Source organism: Dasypus novemcinctus, chromosome 8 (assembly GCF_030445035.2).
Source record: "Dasypus novemcinctus isolate mDasNov1 chromosome 8, mDasNov1.1.hap2, whole genome shotgun sequence".
Classification (NCBI taxonomy): Eukaryota; Metazoa; Chordata; class Mammalia; order Cingulata; family Dasypodidae; genus Dasypus; species Dasypus novemcinctus.
In genome coordinates this window covers 6,084,185-6,104,315 of record NC_080680.1, presented here as the reverse complement: position 1 = coordinate 6,104,315, position 20,131 = coordinate 6,084,185, and the positions used below count along the sequence as shown (strand labels likewise).

General features: G+C 38.3%; 1 protein-coding gene across 5 annotated transcripts in view; it reads left to right on the top strand.

The window, feature by feature from the left end:
• LOC101421072 (serine palmitoyltransferase 1) overlaps nt 1-20,131 on the top strand; it is a 222,381-nt gene that overhangs the window by 32,375 nt on the left and 169,875 nt on the right. For 2 of the 5 annotated variants that reach the window (XM_071216573.1, XM_071216572.1), the window contains exon 7: nt 17,453-17,510. The exons of 2 other annotated variants lie outside the window; for them this stretch is intronic. In XM_071216573.1, coding sequence (XP_071072674.1) covers nt 17,453-17,510 — 58 coding nt within the window. Of the gene's footprint in view, nt 1-1,235; nt 4,445-17,452; nt 17,511-20,131 lie in introns of those variants that run through there. One more of the 5 variants, XM_058301415.2, reaches the window with a different exon arrangement.

Here is a 20,131-nt window from a genome sequence, read left to right as displayed (position 1 = left end):
TGAATTTACATAGGCTTCCTTTTTTCCTTTTTCAGTACTGTACCCCAGGAGATCTAAAAAAAAAAAAAAAGTAAACCTGATTATGTCACACTCCAGCTTAATACATTTAAGAACTTTCATTGCTCTTAAAATAAAGACCTGAATCCTGGTGGTCCTGTGCATCTGGACCACCTTTTCAGGCTTATGGTGGCCATCTTCCCGTGGGCGGTAACTCCGCAGCCTCACCAGGCCTCGTGTGTTAGTGTCTGCTCGCCTCGGGGCCTTTCCACATGCTGATCCTGTGCCTACAGTCTTGTTCCCCTCTCCTCTCGCACTTAATTCCTGCTTGTCCTTCAGATCAGCTCCACAGAGAAGCCTTCTTCCCCAACCTCGCACACAAGGTCAAGACCACCTGCTGTGTGTGGAGGAAACCTTACAGCCAGAAGGTTTGGTGTGCTGGTCAGCCTGTGACCACGGGCCCGCATCAACCTGGCACAGTCCCTCTGCTCCTCAGGGTTTCCTTTCACACACACACTCACGCGTTCACACTACACACACAAATCAACTGCTGCTCTCTGCTCATTTTGCTTCAGAAAGTTGTCTTAAAGTTTTAAAGTTTTCTTTTGTAGCACCTACAACAGTTTATGATTTTTTAAAACAAATTGTTAAATTGTTGTTTTTCTTTTTCCTTAAAGATTTATTTTATTTATTTCTCTCCCCTACCCCCCCCACCCCAGTTGTCTGTTCTCTGTGTCCATTTGCTTCGTGTTCTTTTTTATCCGCTTCTGTTGTCAGCGACACAGGAATCTGTGTCTCTTTTTGTTGCGTCATCTTGCTGTATCAGCTCTCCGTGTGTGCAGCGCCATTCCCGGGCAGGCTGCACTGTCTTTCGCACTGGGTGGCTCTCCTTACGGGGCGTGCTCCTTGCGCATGGGGCTCCCCTGTGCGGGGGACACCCCTGCATGGCAGTGCACTCCTTGCGCGCATCAGCACTGCGCGTGGACCAGTTCCACACGGGTCAAGGAGGCCCGGGGTTTGAACCCTGGACCTCCCATGTGGTAGACGGACGCCCTAACCACTGGGCCAAGTCCACTTCCCTGTTGTCATTTTTCTGGTCGGGGACCAGGGATTGAACCTGGGACCTCATATGTGGAAAGCCGGCACTTACTGAGCCACATCAGCTTCCCTGAGTTGGTGTTTTGTTGTTTTGTTTTGTTTTCATTTGTTTTGCTTGTTTTGGTTTTTGTTTTTTTAAGGAGGGATCAGGAACTGAACCCAGGGCCTCCCATGTTGGAGGTGGAAGTTCAACTGCTTGAGCCACGTCAGCTCCCCCAGTTGATGATTTTATATCAGTGTGACTATTTGCCCATTTCCTGCTGAAAGCATGTTGCCTAGGGTAGCATTTACCATCTAGTTGTGCTCGATAACTACTGGTTCAGTGAGTGAGTGGAAGCTGGAGCTCCGAAGAGGTGGCCTGACCAGACTGACCAGAGGGCCCTGCTCCCCTCACACCAGCACCCTCCTGCTCTCCTCCCCACCCCACTGCTGCTGGTGCAGCTGCAGAGCCTCCCATCACCCAGACCGAGAGCTGGCTCAAGCCTGGGCTTTCAGGGCACAGGTAGCCTGTTCTTCACTGTAGCCCCAGAGTAACCGTGGATGATAGCCAGCAGATGGCCTGGGTGTTGTTTCCTGTTGTGACCATAAGATGAATACTTCCAATAATTTTTTGCATATAGTTTTTTTAAATGTTAGGAAACTCGAACCACTGATATAAACAGTGTTTCTAAGTTTTTAGTAAAAACGGGTGTAAGTTTGTAGGTAGATGTTCTTTAGTAAGTTGAGATGTTCCCTTTATTCCTATTTCTTGAGAGTTTTTAAAATCATGAATGATGGTTGAACTTTGTTAAATGCTTTTTCTGTGTCAATTAGACATGATGATGTGATGTTTTCTTTTACCTGTAAATATGGTGCACTACATTGATTGATTTTCCAGATATAAAATGAACCCTGCATCCCTGGAGTAAATCACTCTTGGCCATTGTGTATCATTCTGTTTATATATTGCTGAATTCTATTTGCTAATGTTTTGTAATGGATTTTTATGCCTGCATTCACGAGAGATATTGATCTGTAGTTTTCTTTTTTAGATTGTCTTTTTCTGGCTTTAGTGTCAAGGTAATAGGAGCTCTAAAAACTGAATTGAAAAGTCTTCCCTCATCTTCCTTTTTCTGGAGGGGTGCATTTGCATTGTTGCGAATTCTTTAGTAAATGTTTGGTAGAAATCTTCATTAAACCATCTGGACCAGGAGACTTCTTTTGTGGAAGTGTTTTAATTATGAAGTCAATTTCCTTAATAGTTAAAGAACTATTCAAATTATCCGTTTCTTATTGCATGAGTTGAGGTATTTGTTTTCTTTGAGGAATGGGTTCATTTCTTGCAAGTTGTCAAATTTATGTGTTTAGTGTGGTTCATAGTATTCCCTTATCATCCTTCTAATGCCTTGTGGGTCTCTAATGCTATCCACTTTGTTTCATGATATGGTAATTTATGTCTTGTCTCCTTTTTCTTTGACAGTCTTACTAGAAATTTGTCCATTTTATTAATCTTTTCAAAGAATCAGTTCTTTGTTTCATGATTTTCTCTATTCCGTTTTTGTTTTCAGTTTCATTGATTTGGGCTAATTATTTCCTGCCTTCTTTGAACTTTCAGTTTATTTTGCTCTTCTTTTTGTAGGTTCTTGAGATGGGAGCTTAAATTATTGAACTGAGACTTTTCCTCTTTTCTGATATATGTGTTTAGTGCTATGAATTTCCCCCTCAGCTGTGCTTTTGTTGTGTCCCACAAATTTTGATATGTTGTATGTTCATTTTCATTCAGTTCATTTTAATTTTTGACTTTCCTTTAGATTTTCTCTCATTTTTTTTGAGAAGTTGTATGTTTACATGACAATCCTGCATATCATACAGAATTCTCATATATCACTCCATCACCACCACATTACATTGTTGTGACACATTTGTTCAGTTGATGAAAGAATATTCTAACTATATTACTGTTATCTATAACCCGTAGTTGATATTTGGTGTATTATTCCCACAAACCATCCTTTTGTTAACACTATGCATTAGTATTGTATATTTACCATAGTTTATGAGAGAACATTCTTATTTTTATCCTATTAACCTCAGTCTGTCATTCACCACAGGGTTCACTGTGCTATACAGTCAGTCCCCAGCCTTGTACAGCCCATCCAAAGTGTACCCTCTGGCTCTCAGTTTCATCACAGAGATGTGCTGTCATCAGCTCAGTCCATTTCAGAACGCCCTCATTACTCCAAAATATCCCCTTTCAACCACATTCACCTATATAGTTACATTTGCAATGTTATGCCACCATCACCACCATCCATTACCAAACCTTACAGTCTACCCTATAGAAATTCTGTACAGTTTAAACATTAACTCCCCATTTGCAGTCTCCCACCTCAGCCCTTGGTAACCGATATTCTTGTTTCTGACTCTGCCTTTGCTTATTCTAATTATTTCATGTCAGTGAGATCATACAATAGTTGTCCTTTTGTGTCTAGCTTATTTCATTCAACGTGTCTTCAAGGTTCATCCATGTTGTCGCATGAATCAGAACTTCATTCCCTCTTATGGCTGAATAATATCCCATTGTATGTATACCACATTTTGTTTATCCATTTTTCAGTTGGTGGACACTTGGGTTGCCTCCATCTTTTGGCAGTCGTGAATAATGCCCCTATGAGCATTGGTGTGCAAATATCTGTTCGAGTCCCTGCTTTCAATTCTTTTGAATATGCACCTAGTTACAGGATTACCAGGTCATATGGTAATTCTCTACTGCAAAGTGGGTTGGGAATTTTGATTGGGATTGCATTGAATCTATAAGTCATTTTTGTGTAGAATTACCGTCTTGACAATACTTAATCTTCCAATCTATGAGCATGAAATGTCCTTCCATTTATTTAGATCTTTGATTTCTTTTAGCACAGTTACATAGTTTATATCCTTTATATCCATGGTTAAATTTTTTTCCCAGATATTTGATTCTTATTAGTTGCTATTGTAAATGGAAGTTTTTTCTTGATTTCCTCCTCAGACTGCTCATTACTAGAGTGTAAAACACCACTGATTTTTGAGTGTTGATCTTATCCCCTGCTACTTCGCTGAACTCATTTATTAGCTCTAGTAGCTTTGTTGTACTTTTCTTGGGGGGTGGATGAGGGGAGGTGGGGCTTTCTATGTTTAGGATACTGTCATCTGCAAATAGTGAAAGTTTCACTTCTTCTTTTCCAATTTGGATGCTTTTCATTTCTTTTTCTTGCCTACTTGCTCAGGCTAGAACTACAGTGCTGAAAACATGGTGACAGTGGGCATCAGTGTTGTATTCCTGATCTTAGAGGGAAAGTGTTCAGTTTCCATCATTCAGTAAAGTGATAGCAGTGGGATTTTTGTATGTATGTGTTGTATAAAGATCATGTTAGGGGAGTTTCCTATTTTTTTTATTCCTTTTTTTTTATTCCTATGTTTTTAAGTATTTTAATCAAGAAACAATGCTGGATTTTATGAGATGTCTTCTGTATCAATTGAGATGATCATGTGGCTTTTTCCCTTTGTTTTGTAAATGCAGTGTATTAAATTAATTGATTTTTATCATGTTGATCCACCCTTGCATACCTAGTATAAATCCCATGTGATCAAAGTGTATAATTCTTTTAATGTCCTATTGGATTCAATTTGTTAGTAGTTTGTTGAAGATTTTTACACCTATATTCTAGAGAAATTGGTCTATAATTTTCTTTTCTTGTATCTTTATTTGGTTTTGGTATTAGGGGGATGTTGGTCTCAGTTTTTTCGGAAGAGTTTGAGCAGGATTAGAATTAATTTTTCTTGGGCTTTTGGTATAATTCACTCCTGTGAAGCCATCTGATCCTGGACTTTGTCAGGAGATTTTTTTAGTGACTAATTCAGTCTCTTGTAATTGATCAGTTGAGACCTTCTGTTTCTGTTTGGGGTTTTTTTTTTTTTAAGATTTATTTATTTAATTATTTCTCTCCCGTTCCCCAACCCCTCCCCAGTTGTCTGTTCTCTGTGTCCATTTGCTGCATGTTCTTTTTGTCCGCTTCTGTTTTTGTCAGTGGCACGGGAATCCGTGTTTCTTTTTTGTTGTTGTTGCGTCATTTTGCTGCATCAGCTCTCCCTGTGTGTGGCGCCATTCCTGGGCAGGCTGCACTTTCTTTCACACTGGGCGGCTCTCCTAACAGAGTGCGCTCCTCGCGTGTGGGGCTCCCCTATGCAGGGACACCCCTGCATGGCAGGGCACTCCTTGTGCGCATCAGCACTGCGCATGGGCCAGCTCCACACAAGTCAAGGAGGCCAGGGTTTGAACCGCAGACCTCCCATGTGGTAGGCGGATACCCTAACCACTGGGCCAAGTCCGCTTCCCCTTCTGTTTCTGTTGAGACCTTCTGTTTCTTCTAGAGTCAGAGTAGGTTGTTTGTGTATTTCTAGGAATTTGTTTATTTCATCTAGGTTGTCTAATTTGTTGGCATACAGTTGTTTATAGTATCCTTTTCTGATCCTTTTTATTTCTTTGGGTCGACAGTAATACCCTCTGCCATTTCTGATTTTATTGATCTTTTCAGAGAAACAACTCTTGGTTTTGTTAATTCTCTTTATTGCTTTTTTCATTCTCAATTTCATTTATTCCTGCTCTAATCTTTATTTCTTTCCTCTGCCTGCTTTGGAATTAGTCAAGGTGTGTGGTTAGGTCTTTGATTTTGGCTTTTTTTTTTTTTAATGTAGTTGTTTAGGGCTATAAATTTTCTTTTCTGCACTGCCTTTGCTGTATCCCATAAGATATGCTGTGTTCTTGTTTTTGTTGTTGTTGTGACTTTGTTTTCATTTGTCTCAAGATATTTATTTATCTTCCTTAAAATTTCTTCTTTAACCCATCAGTTAAGTGTATTATTTAACTGACATGTATGCATGGGTTTTCTAGTTCTCTACCTGTTATTAATTTCCAGCTTCATTCCACTGTAGTCAGAGAAGATGCTTTGTATAATTTCAGTCTTTTACAGTTTATTGAGACTTGTTTTATTACGTGCATGTTGTCAATCCTGGAAATGATCCATGTGCACTTGAAAAGAACATGTATCCTGTTTTGGGGCACAGTGTTCTATATATGCCTCTTAGGTCTAGTTAATTTATCGTATTATTCAAGTTTTTTGTTTCCTTACTGATCTTCTGTCTAGATGTTCTGTTCATTGATGAAAGTGGTGTGTTGAAGTCTCCAACTGTTATTGTAGAGGTGTCTGTTTCTCCCTTTAGTTTTGCCAGTTTTTGCCTTATATATTTTTGGGGTACTGTGGTTAGGTGCATAAATATTTGTCATTGTTATTTCTTCTTGGTGGATTGACCTTTTTATTAATATATAATGTCCTTTTTAAGTCAGAAGCTCTTAAAAGAGACAGTCTGTTTTGACCATTACTGATATAGCTACCCCAGCTCTTTGTTGGTTGCTATTTGCATGGGTTATTTTTTTCCATCCTTTCACTTTCAGCCTATCTGTGTATTTGGGTCTCAGAGGAGTCTTTTGTACACAACATAGTTGAGTAATGCTTTTTAATCCATTCTGCTAACATGTGTCTTTTGATTAGGGAGTGTAATCCACTAACGTTCATTGTTATTACTGTGAAAACAGTACTGCCTACAGCCATTTTGTCCTTTGGTTTTTCTAAGTCATATGTTTTTTAGTCTCCTTTCTTTTTGCCTCCTTTTTCATATAGGTAATTTTGTGAGATGCATTGGTCTTGTTCCTTTTTCACTCCAGTTTGTTGCTGGCTAGCAGAGATAAAGTCCCTGCTCCTTGTTTGACCTTCCCTGAATTCACCCTGCTGGAGGGCTTGGGTGCCTCCTTGTGGCTTGCGAGTGCTGGAGGCCATCCTCCCCTCAGCCTCTGCAGGCCTGGGCTGGACCACAGTTTTTCCTGTGATGTTTGGCTACAGGAAAGTAGTCATCATCTAAAACTTCTTTGTCTGGCCAGGATGCCCCTTACCGAGTCCTTTGTCTTGGAGTTTTTTTGTGCCCACTGGCATTTTCCCTTTGTCAGCCTTATTAGCTCCAAGTCTGGGGTATCTGAGGCAGAATGACAATCCAGGGAACGCACTGCCTGCTGTTCCTCAGTCCCCAGTCTGTAGCCAGTCTGCCTTCTTGTCCCCACCTTCCAGAGTCTTTACCTTCAGAGCTCTGATTTGACCTCATGGAAAGAATAGTAAGAAAGATGTCTCTCCATGTTCCCAGAATCAGAAGTCCTCTGTTACGTCCTTTTAAATGGTACAGTTTAATTGGTTAAAAGAACCCCTCCCCGCCACTAGCCCAATTTAGAAGATCCTACTGGAAGTTCTCTCCATTACTAAAAGCATCAATGAAAGAGAGGATGTCATTATTGATGTTACAGAATTTAAAAAATAAGAGTATGTATAACTGTATTCCAGGAAATTAAATAAGTGAGATGTAAATGGACAAGTGTCAAGAAAGATACAAACTATGCAACTAACTCAAGGAAAAAACCGAAAGTCGGAATAGAGCTAAAATAGACTTAAAACAAGTAAAGAGACTGAATTTGCAATTAAAACTTTTCCCAAAAAGTAAATCTTCTCTGGTCAACTCAATCAACATTTATAGGATTACATGAAGACTTGACAAACTCTTCCCAAAATAAAAGACGAGAGAACCATTCTCAACTTATTCCACCAAGCCAGTATTACAATATCAAAACCAGATGAAGAGATTAAAAAATTCCTTATGATTATAGAAGGAAATAATCTTCAACAAAATATCAGCAAAGAGATTCCAGTAATATATAAAAAGAATTGTATCTTATGACCAAATGACATTTTCCCAAGGGATGCAAGATTGTGATAACATCTGCAAATCAATCAATATAATACAAAATATTAATACTATAAAGACAGAAGGTGCAGGCTCATATTAATGTATGTAGAAAAAGCATTTGACAAAATCCATCATTCTTTCATTCACCAAACTAGAAATAGAGGAGAATTTCTCAATCTGCTAAAGTGAATATGCAAAACTCCTACAACTACTATCATTCTTAATGGCAAATAACTAAAAGCTTTTCTTCTAAGTTCTAGAAGATTACAAGGATGTCTGTTCTAACCACTTTTATTCAATATTGTACTGGAGATTCTAGGCATAATAGTTTTTTTTTTTAAAGATAAAAGTCATCCAAATTGGAAACAAAGAGGAAAAACTATTTCTATTTACAGATGACACGATCTTTTCTTCATAGGATATTCTAATTAAGACAGAAAATTATATTAGAACTAATAAACAATTTCAACAGTCTTCTGGCATACAAGATCAGTATATAAAAAATCAATGGTATTTTTGGGTGGCAACATCAACATGGTGATGTAAGACTTACCCTGAAAAAACCTCCCCAAAGATTCAGCAAATAAAAGGACAAATATCACCTGCTTAGCATTCTGGAGTGTAGTAAAGATGGGAGGACTTTACAAATTTTGAATGGAAGAAAAAAAAATATGGTAGAGGAAACTTCCATCCCTGATTGCTGATCTACTTCTTTCCCCATCACTTGGTCCCGGGCAGCTTGGCAGTTGCTCAAAGGTAGTGGCCCAAATTGCTCTTACCTCTCAACAGGTAAAGAGATTATAGAGCTATTCACAGCAAGTTAGAACCCCACACATATCCAAGCATGGAGACCTAAATCTGCAGAGACCCAGGGCAGAACACATGCCACTGAAAAGTACTACATACAAAAGGGCCCCCAGTGGGTAGCGAAGAGAGAGACTGTTGTGGAACTGAGGCTGGCAGGTGCTATACTTATTCAATTCAGGTTCTGTTGGCTGGACAATACAAACACAAAATGTATTTTTCTGAAGTGACCCACCTTTCTGGATTAACCCCATGTGGCGCCCCTGGGTAGGGTGCCCTAATGGGAAATAAACGAAAGGCAGAAAAGCCACACAGAGGGAAAAAAGGAGGGGGGTGGTAACTGTACTGCAGTAAAACAGGAGGATCCCAGAACCAAAAAGGTAAGGAAAATGGGGCCCTGAGTGAGGGAGAAAATTTAAACAAATCATAGGAACTAGAGAGAAAATTCCATGCAAAAATAAGCACAACAGATGAAGAGTCCTAGAGAGGAATAGAGGAGGGGAAGTTTTCTACTGGAAGGGAAACAATTACTAAAAAATTGCAATCTTAAAATTTGTACCATATGTTGAGGGCAAGAATCAGTTGAAGAAGAGCTGAGAAAATGTGTTCATCAAATATGGGCTCTTTTAAATGTCTAGAATAAGGTAGACCAAGCATCATAGAAGAGACTTAACACAAAGCCAATCAACAATAAGACCGTGGGCAAGAGGGAAAAACTAACCTTCAGTGTTAACTCATCAGACACTAGAAAAAAATTACAAGCAATACTAAGAAGCAGGAAGATATTGCTCAGTAAAGGAAACAAATTAAAATTTCAGAGCAGACACAGAATTTGTAACAGCTAATCAAATAAATTCAAACAAATTTCCTAAATCAACAGTAGAGATTAAAACTACACTAGATGCATACAACCGCAGATGTGGACAGGCAGAAGAAAGAATCAGTGAAGGAAAAGACAATCATATTCATATAATCAGAAGAGACAGAAGAATAGGAAAAGTTGAGCAGATGTCTCAGGGACATGAGTGACATCATGAAGCCCATAAACATATGGATTGTGAGTTTCACAGTAGAAGAGATGGGTAAAGATGTAGAAAAAGGTATCTGAGGAAATAATGGCCCCAATTTCCCAACTCTTATGACAGACATAAGTATACATGTCCAAGAAGCACAATATACTCCAAACAGAATAAATGCTAATAAATACTAACCAGAATGTCAAATGCCAAGATAAATAGAGAATTCTGAAAGCAGCAAGAGAGAAGAGATTCGTTACATACAAAGGATCTCAATAAGACTAAGTGCCGATTTCTCATCAGAAATGGAGGTGAGAAGAAAGTGGTATTATTTAAGGTACTAAAAGAAAAAAAATTATCAGCCAACAATTCTTTATACAGCAAATTTGTCCTTCACAGATAACAAAAACTGAGAAAGTTCATCCACAAAAGACCTGTGCTATAAGAAATTCCTATAGGGAGTCTGGTGGAAAGAAAAAGACAGGATAGAGTTGCTTGGAGTAGCATGAAGAAAAGAAAATTATCAGTAAGGGTAACTAAAGGGGTAAATGGAAAACTCAATAGTACTGTATCCTCAACATACACCTCTACTCTTAATTCTTATGAGGGAATGCAAATGAACAAGAATAAAGCATATTTAATGATAATGAATGAGCAAAATATAAAGTGGTAAATGGGGAAAAAACATAAAGAGGGGAAACAGGACATTGGAAGAAAAGACATGCAAGTTATAGAAGATAAGTTGGTATCTTTTCAAGTTAGTACATTACAGATACAGGTTGGGTAATATAAACCTCAGGGTCACCACAAAGAAAGTATTTAAAAATAAACAGAAAGAGAAATGAGAACAGGATCAGTCAGATACATCAAAAAAGATCAACTACATAGAAAGGAGATTATAATAAAGGAAAAGAGAGGTGAAAAAAAAGATATGAAATGAAAAACCAAAAGACAAACTAGCAAAAGTATGTACTGCTGATACAGTAAAAACATGGAATATTAGTGGATTAATCTTCCAAGTCAAAAGACAAAGAGGGGCAGAATGAATAAATCCATGATAAATAAAGCATGATGCAAATATAGGTTATTTACAAAAGACTCATCTTAGACCCAAAGACAACAATATGTTGAAAGCAAAAGACTAGAAAAAGATATTCCATGCCAATAGTGTAGCATAGCTACCCCAGCTCTTATAGCTCTTTCTTCTAATTTTTTTTTTGGTTTATTTTACTTATTAGCTTGCTAATCTCAAAGTAATCAGAAGGAAAGAAATTACAAAGATTAGAGCAGAACAAATGAAATTGAGAATAAAAATACAATAGAATTAACAAAACCAAAAGTTGATTCCCTGAAAAGATCAATAAAATTACTAAATTCTTAACTAGATCAACAGAGAGAAAAAGTGAGAAGATGCAAATAAATAACCAGAAAAGAGAGTGGGACATTTCTATGATCCCACAGAAATAAAAAGGATCATAGGAGTATACTATGAACAACTGTATCTCAAAAAATTAGACCACATAGATAAAATAGATAAATTCCTAGAAACACAAAATCAACCAATACTGACTTCAGAAAAAAATAGAAGATTTCTACTGACTAGTTATAAGTAAAGTCATCAAAAAACCTCAGGACCAGCTGGCTTCACAAGGGAATTCTACCAATCATTCCAAGAAGAATTAACAATCCTGCTCAAAATCTTCCAAACTTAAATAGAAGGGAACACTATGTAATTCATTCACTGAGATCAACATCACCCTAATGCCAAAGCCAAATAAAGATACTACAAGAAAATTAGAGACCAATTTCTCTTATGAATATACCTGCAAATATACTCAACAAAATACTTGCATATGAAATCCAACAGGACATTAAAAGAACTATACACCATGATCAAGTGGGTTTTATCCCAGGTATGCAAGGGAGGTACAATATAAAAAAAAAACAAACAATTAATGTAAATGAACTACATGAAGAAAACACAGGGGAAAAACTACATAATTATCTTGATTGATGCAGAAAAGGCATTTTACAAAATCCAGCATCCTTTCTTCATAAAAACAATCAGAAAAATAGGAAAAGAAGGAAACTTCCCAACATAATAAATGGCATATATGAAAAACTCACAGTTAATGGTGAAGTAGTTGCTGATTTCTTCTGCAATTTCCTCCTTGGTGAAAGGCTGAAAGCTTTCCCTCTAAGATCTGGGAAAAGACAAGGATACTCACTGTCACTACTGCTATAAAACATTGTAGAAGAAGTTCTAGCCAGAACAGCTGGGCAAGAAAAGGAAAAAAAAAAGGCATCCAAGTTGTAAAGGAAGAAGTAAAACTTTCACTATTTGCAGATGACATGATCCTACATACAGAAAGTCCTGACAAATATCTATGACAAAGTTAGGAGAGTTAACTGAATTCACAAACATGGCAGGATACTAGATCAATATGAAAAATCAGTAGTGTTTCTATACATTAGTAATGAGCAATTCTGAGGAGGAAATCAAGAAAAAAATCCTATTATAAAAGCAACTGAAAGAATCAAATATCCAGCAACAAATTTAACCACAGATATAAAGGATTTGTACACAGAAATTATGAAACATTTCTAAAAGATATTAAATATGACCTGAATAAATGGAAGAACATTTCATGTTTATGGATTAGAAGTCTAAATATTGTTAAGATGACAATGAACCCAAAACGATTTTCACATTCAACAAGATTCCAATCAAAACTAACAGCCTTTCTTTGCAAGAAAAGCCAATTATCAAATTTATTTGGAAGGGTAAGGGGCCCTACATAGTCAAAAACATCTTGAAAAAGAACAAAGAGTTGGAGGACTCTCACTTCCTGACTTAAAGCATACTACAAAGCTAAAATTGTCAAATAGCATGATACTAGCCTAAAGATAGATATACTGACCAATGGAATCAAATGAGAATTCAGAAACAGACCCTCACATTTCTGGGCTATTGATTTTGACGACAACCAAGTCCACTCAATTGGGACAGAGCAGTCTCTTCAAGAAATAGTGCTGGGAGAATTGGATTTCCATATCCCAAAGAATGAAAGGGGACTCCTATCTCACCCCTCATGCAAAAATTAACTCAAAATAGATCAAAGCCCTAAATATAAGGTCCATAAAACTCCTCTAAGAAAATGTATGGAAGTGTCTTTAGGATCTTGTGCCAGGCAATGGATTTCTTAGACTTTACACCTAAAGCACAACAAAGAAACAATAAAGATAAATGGGATCTCCTCAAAATTAAAAAAAAAAAAAACTTCTGCAACAAAAGCCTTTGGCCGGAAAGTGAAAAGACAGTCTTCTCAATGGAAGAAAATCTTTGGAAACTACATATCCAAAAAGGGTCTAAAAATCAGAATATAAAGAAATCCTACAACTCATCAATAAAAAGGCAAACAACTCAATTAGACAATGCAAAAACTTGACAAGACATTTCTGTAAAGAGCCTATAAAAATGGCTATTTAAGCACATGAAAACATGGCCAACATCATTAGTTATTAGGGAAATGCAAATCAAAACCACTTTGAGATATCATTTCACATTCACTAGAATGGCTACTATTAAGAAAATAGAGGGAAACGGACTTTGGCCCAGTGGTTAGGGCGTCCGTCTACCATATGGGAGGTCCGCGGTTCAAACCCCGGGCCTCCTTGACCCGTGTGGAGCTGGCCCATGCGCAGTGCTGATGCGCGCAAGGAGTGCCGTGCCACGCAAGGGTGTCCCCTGCGTGGGGGAGCCCCACGCGCAAGGAGTGCACCCGTGAGGAAAAGCCGCCCAGCATGAAAAGAAAGAGCAGCCTGCCCAGGAATGGCGCCGCCCACACTTCCCGTGCTGCTGATGACAACAGAAGTGGACAAAGAAACAAGAAGCAGCAAATAGACACCGAGAACAGACAACCAGGGGAGGGGGCGAAATTAAATAAATAAATAAATAAATCTTTAAAAAAAAAAAAAAAGAAAATAGAAAACTGCAATTGTTGGAGAGGATGTGGAGAAAAAGGTCCACTCTTTCCTTGCTAGTGGGAATGTAAAATGGTGCAGCTGCTGTGGAAGACAGTTTGTCTATTCCTCAGGAAACTAACTATAGAGTAACTATATTTATTATAGTAATTTATTACTTACTATTATTTTATTATAGACATTATTATTCTAGTAATGGAAGAACTTGTATCATTGCTATAAAGGCAGTGGCCACCAGAGGTTCCAAGAGAAGGGAGATGGAAGAAAAGTGTAACATGGGGGCATTTTCAGAAAAATGGAATTGTCCTGCATGAATCCCCTATATTTTTAAAATATTTAATTAAGCTAAAGCTGCTTTAAAAATTAAAAAATTAAAAAAAAAAATAGAGTTACCATATGATCCAGCAATCCTGCTACTAAGTATATACTCAAAAGAATTGAAAGTACATATTTGAACACTCATTTTCAGAGGAGCAACATTATTTTTAAAAACAACAACAAAAAAAAAACCCGAAAAAACAAAAAAAACAAAAAACACAGCAAGAACCAAAAACCCAATACCCATTAATTAATTATTTAATCTAAAATGTGGTATATCCATAGTATGCATTATTTGGCAAAATAATAAAAAGAATCATGTAGACAAAATATCTAGAATGTCTACAACATGCATTATCTGTAGGTCAAAAAAAATAGGTTAATGGTTGACGAGGTACTGGGGTATGTTGGTGGAATGGGGAGTGACTGCCAATGTGTATGCTCTACAATGAATTTCAAAATGCGGATTTGCTTTTAAAAGAAACAAACAGGGGACGTGCCCTCCGCTCGGGCGCCCTCCGCCGCCCTCCCCCGCCGTGGAGCGGCCGCCGGAGCGCGGCCGCCGGAGCGCGACCACCGGGCCACCTGGCCCTCGCCCACGCTCGCTTCCTGAAGGGCGCCCACGCCGAGGCCGAGGCGCTGTACTCCGCGTACCTCTGCGCGAGGCCCGGCAGCAAATGCAGCCCTGAGGATTTGGCTACTGCCTATAACAATAGGGGGCAAATCAAGTACTTCAGGGTTGATTTTTATGAAGCCATGGATGACTACACATCTGCCATCGAAGTCCAACCCAATTTTGAAGTTCCGTATTACAACAGGGGCTTGATACTGTATAGGGTGGGATATTTTGATGAGGCTTTGGAAGATTTCAAGAAAGTATTAGATTTAAATCCTGGATTTCAAGATGCTACACTGAGATTAAAACAGACTATTCTAGACAAGGAAGAAAACCAAAGAAGAAATTATTGAACATTTTAATTTAATTGAACTATTGACTCATAATCCTTATACCTGGCATTTAATTGTCTCTGATTTAAAATAGGTATTGAACTATTTTGGTTTATAGTTAAAAAAAGAGATTTATGCATTAGTACTGAAAGTTAAATAATATGTATAATGTAGTTCATTTCAGATTGAGAAAATATGTTGAATAGGTATGCTTCTATAAAGTATAACTATGTAATATCAAAGTATACTTTGATATTATCACAGTATAATACCTAAAGAAATATAAGGTATTTTCTTCATTAAAACAATTCTTTTGCTATTTTTTATTCCCAACTTTTTATTATAAAAATGTTATATCTTCAGAAAAGTTGAAAGAGTAATAAATACTGTGAGATTCTTCAAAACAAAAAAAAAAAAACAAACATAAAAACATAAGACATAAAATGCATAAAAGATGAAAGTAAAAAAGGAAGCTGGGGTAAAAACACTGGTAAAAGAAAAACAGGTTTACAGAAAAGTATTTGCTTTGCTTAGCGATAACCGATTCACCTGGAATATATAAAATGAAGAATTTATATACTCTCACCCACATATATACAACATGTACTTAGCCAAAGACAAATACAAAGGACAAATTAATACATTTGTCATTGAAGTAGGAGATTTTAGATATATCTCTTAGAAACTGATAGAACATAGATTTGTAAAAGAGAAAATTAGTCAACATAATTAACAAGCCTCATCTAAACATCTTAGCCTTCCATGAGCCATTAAACAATGTGTATTATTTTTAGTCATCATGGAACATTAGGAACAACCATATACTCTATTCAAGGGATGTTTCAACAAATATGAAAGAATTTTTTGCATAAGAATCTCATTCTTTGTGCACAATGGTTACTTAAAATAGAAGATAAGTTTGAGTTGCTAAAAATTCATTATGTTTATTAATTTGTAGGTAAAGAGAATTCCGTGAAATTATGAAATTTTGGAACCACATAACAAAAACATTGAAATTAAAATATGTAGGATGTTATGAAGTGATGTTTAGAGGGAAATTATAAGCTTACATTTATTAACCATTTTTTAAAAAAGATTTAAAATTAGTGAGATAAGCATTGAACTCAGAAATTTTAAAACCTGCAAGAAAATAAGTCTAAGGAAGGTGAAAGAAATAAAGAAAATAATAGAGGAAAACAAGAAACAACAAAAATATGAGCAAATAAACAAAAGGGAATGTAAAGAGAATAAAAAGATGAACCTCTTTAAATAAAGAAATGAACGGCGCGGACGCAGAGGTTGATGGGAAATTAGTTCCTTCCAGTGCAGGGTGCCGCGCAGCACTCTGGGAAAGAGTCCCCCGGCGTCTGTGCGCATGCGGAGACGCAAGCCTCGCCTCCTTCCGCTCTTTCCAGTAACGGTTTTTGGAGACGTTTGGTGCACGCAGAGTCCACCTGGGTGAGAGCGCTTGGGACCTGCAGGGAAGGTCGGGCTTGTACTCAGCGCAGGGTGGGAGTTCCTGGAACTCCTGGGGCGGGACCCCAAAGTCTCCGCCGGGCCCACGCCCCCCACGCAGGCGGAAGAGGCGGTGGGAGCTTGCGGGGGGCGCGGCCTAGAAAGCCCCCTCGCGGGGAAGAAATGTGCGTTTATTCTCCGCAATGGTGCCAAACCGGGGGGCGAGAGGAGCAGCGTGGGAAGAAGCAGCACTTCCCTGCAGACGAGGGACAGGTAGTGACTACTTCGCGACTCTGTGCGGAGAGGTAGGTGAGCTGTCACCCGAGGCGTTAGCCAGGTGCCAGGAACAGGTGCCAGCACAGGCTTTATTCCCCTTAGGTCGGTGTCAACTGCATTGAAAACACACAAGTCAGAATATCAGGTTCCTGAAGTGATGCTGAGCCAGAGAGCGCCAGAGGTTTGTCCAGGGTCGCCCAGCTGTGATAGAGCCAGGACGGATGCACAGGGCCCTTCATCCTCTCACGTCGAAGGGACCTTGGGAAGAGGTCTGCGAAACTACAACCCGGTGAAAAGAAATCAGTTAGAAATTCCTTGCTCCAAAGCATGGCCATGCCTTTTCCTGGGCTTTCTGTGTATTCTCTAGCCAGAGACGAAGGTGAATGGATGAAGGGCACAGCCTGTCTTTGTCTACTAGGTTAGTTTTAAAATGAGACAGCAGTGCCTTATCTTTTCATATACTTCAGTCATTTGTTAGTGTTAGTTTTTCTGTTAATCACTTAAATCGACCGAAAAAAGTTTATGTTCACCCAGTGAAAACCTGCGGGCTTAAGCGTCCATAATCATTTGAGTCTTGTGTGCACAGAGGTTGCCACTTGTACGTGGGCCGTCCCGTGCCTTTCCAAGGGTGGACGGCCTGTATTCCCACAGAAGGCTGCGCCCCAGCTGGGATGCTGAGATTGTTAGCAGGTAAATCTTGGCGCATTGGGTAGGTCTGCACTCATGACACCAGTCCTCTTTTTTACCCCCAGAAAACTGTCAAAATTCTCTACACTTTACCAAGAAACACAGAAAATGAACAGGTTTCAGGTGAGTTCTTCATTCTTCATTCTGTATTTTGGATTTATGAAGTTTATAGGGTTCATACGTTAAATGGAAAAAAAATGGAATATGTTAATCTTTAGTTAAAATAATCACGAGTTTCAGTGTCTTATGATGTTTACTGCCGGGCGTTGGTAGACATCTTCATCAGGATATGTAATGTCTCTCCTTTTAGCAGTTTCCTGAGATGTTATTTTAGTTATTTTAGTCATGTTATGTCCAAATCTAACATTTCTGGGTCTGAGTGTGAGCTCTGCTTTCTGTGCTGTAGCATACTCTAAATACTGCAAGTTGTAGAACATAGAGGCAACATTTTGGTGCCTCCTTGGGCACACCCATTGTTATTTTTCGAACAAAATTTTTTGACAAATAATGTGCACATACAGTTCTAAGGTATACATAAGGAGTCCTGTTAACATCTCTTTCCCTACCTATCATATGCCATCTACACCTTTTATTGGTTTGTATCAGCCTTTCATGTTTTATTTATAAAGAGACAATCAGTGTGTTCTAATTTCCTCTCCATTGTTAGCCACCGCAATATTGTATACACCTGTTCTATACCTGTTTTTTTTAAATATGTTCTGGGCATTTTTAAATATGAATCCTTTTCTTCATAAGCATTATCATTTTTTCAGATGCGTGGTATTCCAGTTTTTGAAAGCACCAAGGGGTGTTAAACCAGCCTCCTATTGAAGGCACTAGATTTGTGTGTAATAAATTAGTCCATATATGTGGAGTGATATGTAGGGGAGACTGTGGGTAAAATGGTAGAAGGAGAATGCATGGTCAGAGTTTAATGAATTTTTCATTTTGTTAAATATGAAAATACAGTGCAATTACTCTCCATAGAGGGTAGAACGTTTTCCATTCCTGAGTATTCATAGTTTTTGGTAATTCATACTTCACATTTGAGTACCTGCTGTGCACCAGACACTGTTCTGGTCACTGGGGAGACAGCAATGAGCACAACAGACAGACTTGCTGTCCTCATGGAGTTTACATTCAGATTTGTGGAAAGAAACAATAAACTTAAAGAGATTTTATGTTGTATTTTGGAATTTGGTCCTTGATGTGGAAAAAATAAATCAGGACTAAGTACTATGGAAAGTGTTGGAAAGCAAGATTAAAAAAAAAAATTATAGGTGATATGATTAAAGAAGTAGAAAACCTAGATGCATATATAGAGTAATGTTAGAATTAATGTAGTTAACAAGGTGGTTGGTACAAGGTCCCTATTTTTTAAAAAAAACAGTTTATCTCTCAGCCAGCAACAAGCAATTTAAAAAGTGAAATCTCACATACTATCAAATACCCAGAATAACTGTTTCTCCCGTTAGCTGTTTTACCTCTACCTGAACTCCTGAAGAATTTCCTGCACCTTGTGTAGAGAGCTCTTTTCATCAACATTTTCTTCATATTCTGCTGGTTATGTGCTAATTTGCTCCCAACGGTTTCTGACTGTTCTTCAATGAATTGCTTTGCTACTTGTTCATTCCACAGTACATTATGATTCTAAATCATCTTGAGTTGGAGCTTAGACGTTTTTCTGCGCTGTCCTGAGAAACCTGCTCCTTTTCCATCTTCTGTGTTTATGTTAGAATGTGGGCAACATTCCTTGTTTTTCTTATCTTATAACATCTACTTTTTATCTTGCAGAATTTCCTCAAATTTCCTTGCCTTTGATGACCAGCCTCCCTGTATTCACTTGTAATTATATGTTTAGTGTAGAATTTATATTTTACCTGAGTGTGTGAGTGTACTTAGGATGTAGGGTATATAAATGTATGTGTTCAGGGCATTATCTTGAACTAGAAAAATCTTTTATCCTTGAAATCATCTCTTAATTCCCACCATTCTGCCCAGGTTCTCTTTCTAGCACTCAGGAAACTCTTGTAAGACTTTTTGCCTTATTTCTTTTCTGCAAAGTACGTTGTTCTCTGAGTTCTGTCCTCGGTACCTTTCTCTCCTCAGTTTTTATGTTTTCTCTCAGCTGGCAGATTCTCTGATACTGCTCTTTGTGTTAGTTGTACTAAGTCCACTGTAACAATTTGCTATACACTGAGGGGTTTAAAACTACAGAAATGTCCTGTCTTTCAGTTTGGGAGGCTAGAGATTTGAAGTCTAGGTACTGAGGGGCCTTGCTCCCTTTTCACCTACTGGAGGAATAGCCATCACCTCATCTAGCTGCTGGGACCCTGGGGACTCCTTGGCTTATGACTGCATGACTCCAGCATCTGCCGCCATCGTCACATGGTTGTCTTTCTCCACATCTGTGTTCCTGTGTCCAAATTTCCCTCTTAGAAGGATGCCAGTCACGCTTTATTTGAGATCCCCCTCACCCAGTATGACCTCATCTGCACTAATCACATCTGCAAGGACTGCTTAAAATAACTTCTTGTTCTAAGGTTCCAGGTGGACATCAATTTTGGAGGGCCAGGGGTTGTGTCTCCACTTAACCTAATATACCACCTTAATGAGTAATGTCTCCTAAGGCCTCAACTTCTCTTTCCACCTCCCTTGTGGTTCCAAAGTCATGTAACCAGCTGTGCAGGGGGTAATTCCACCTGTATGTTCGCAGATATTTTGAGTGCAACATGAGCAGGATG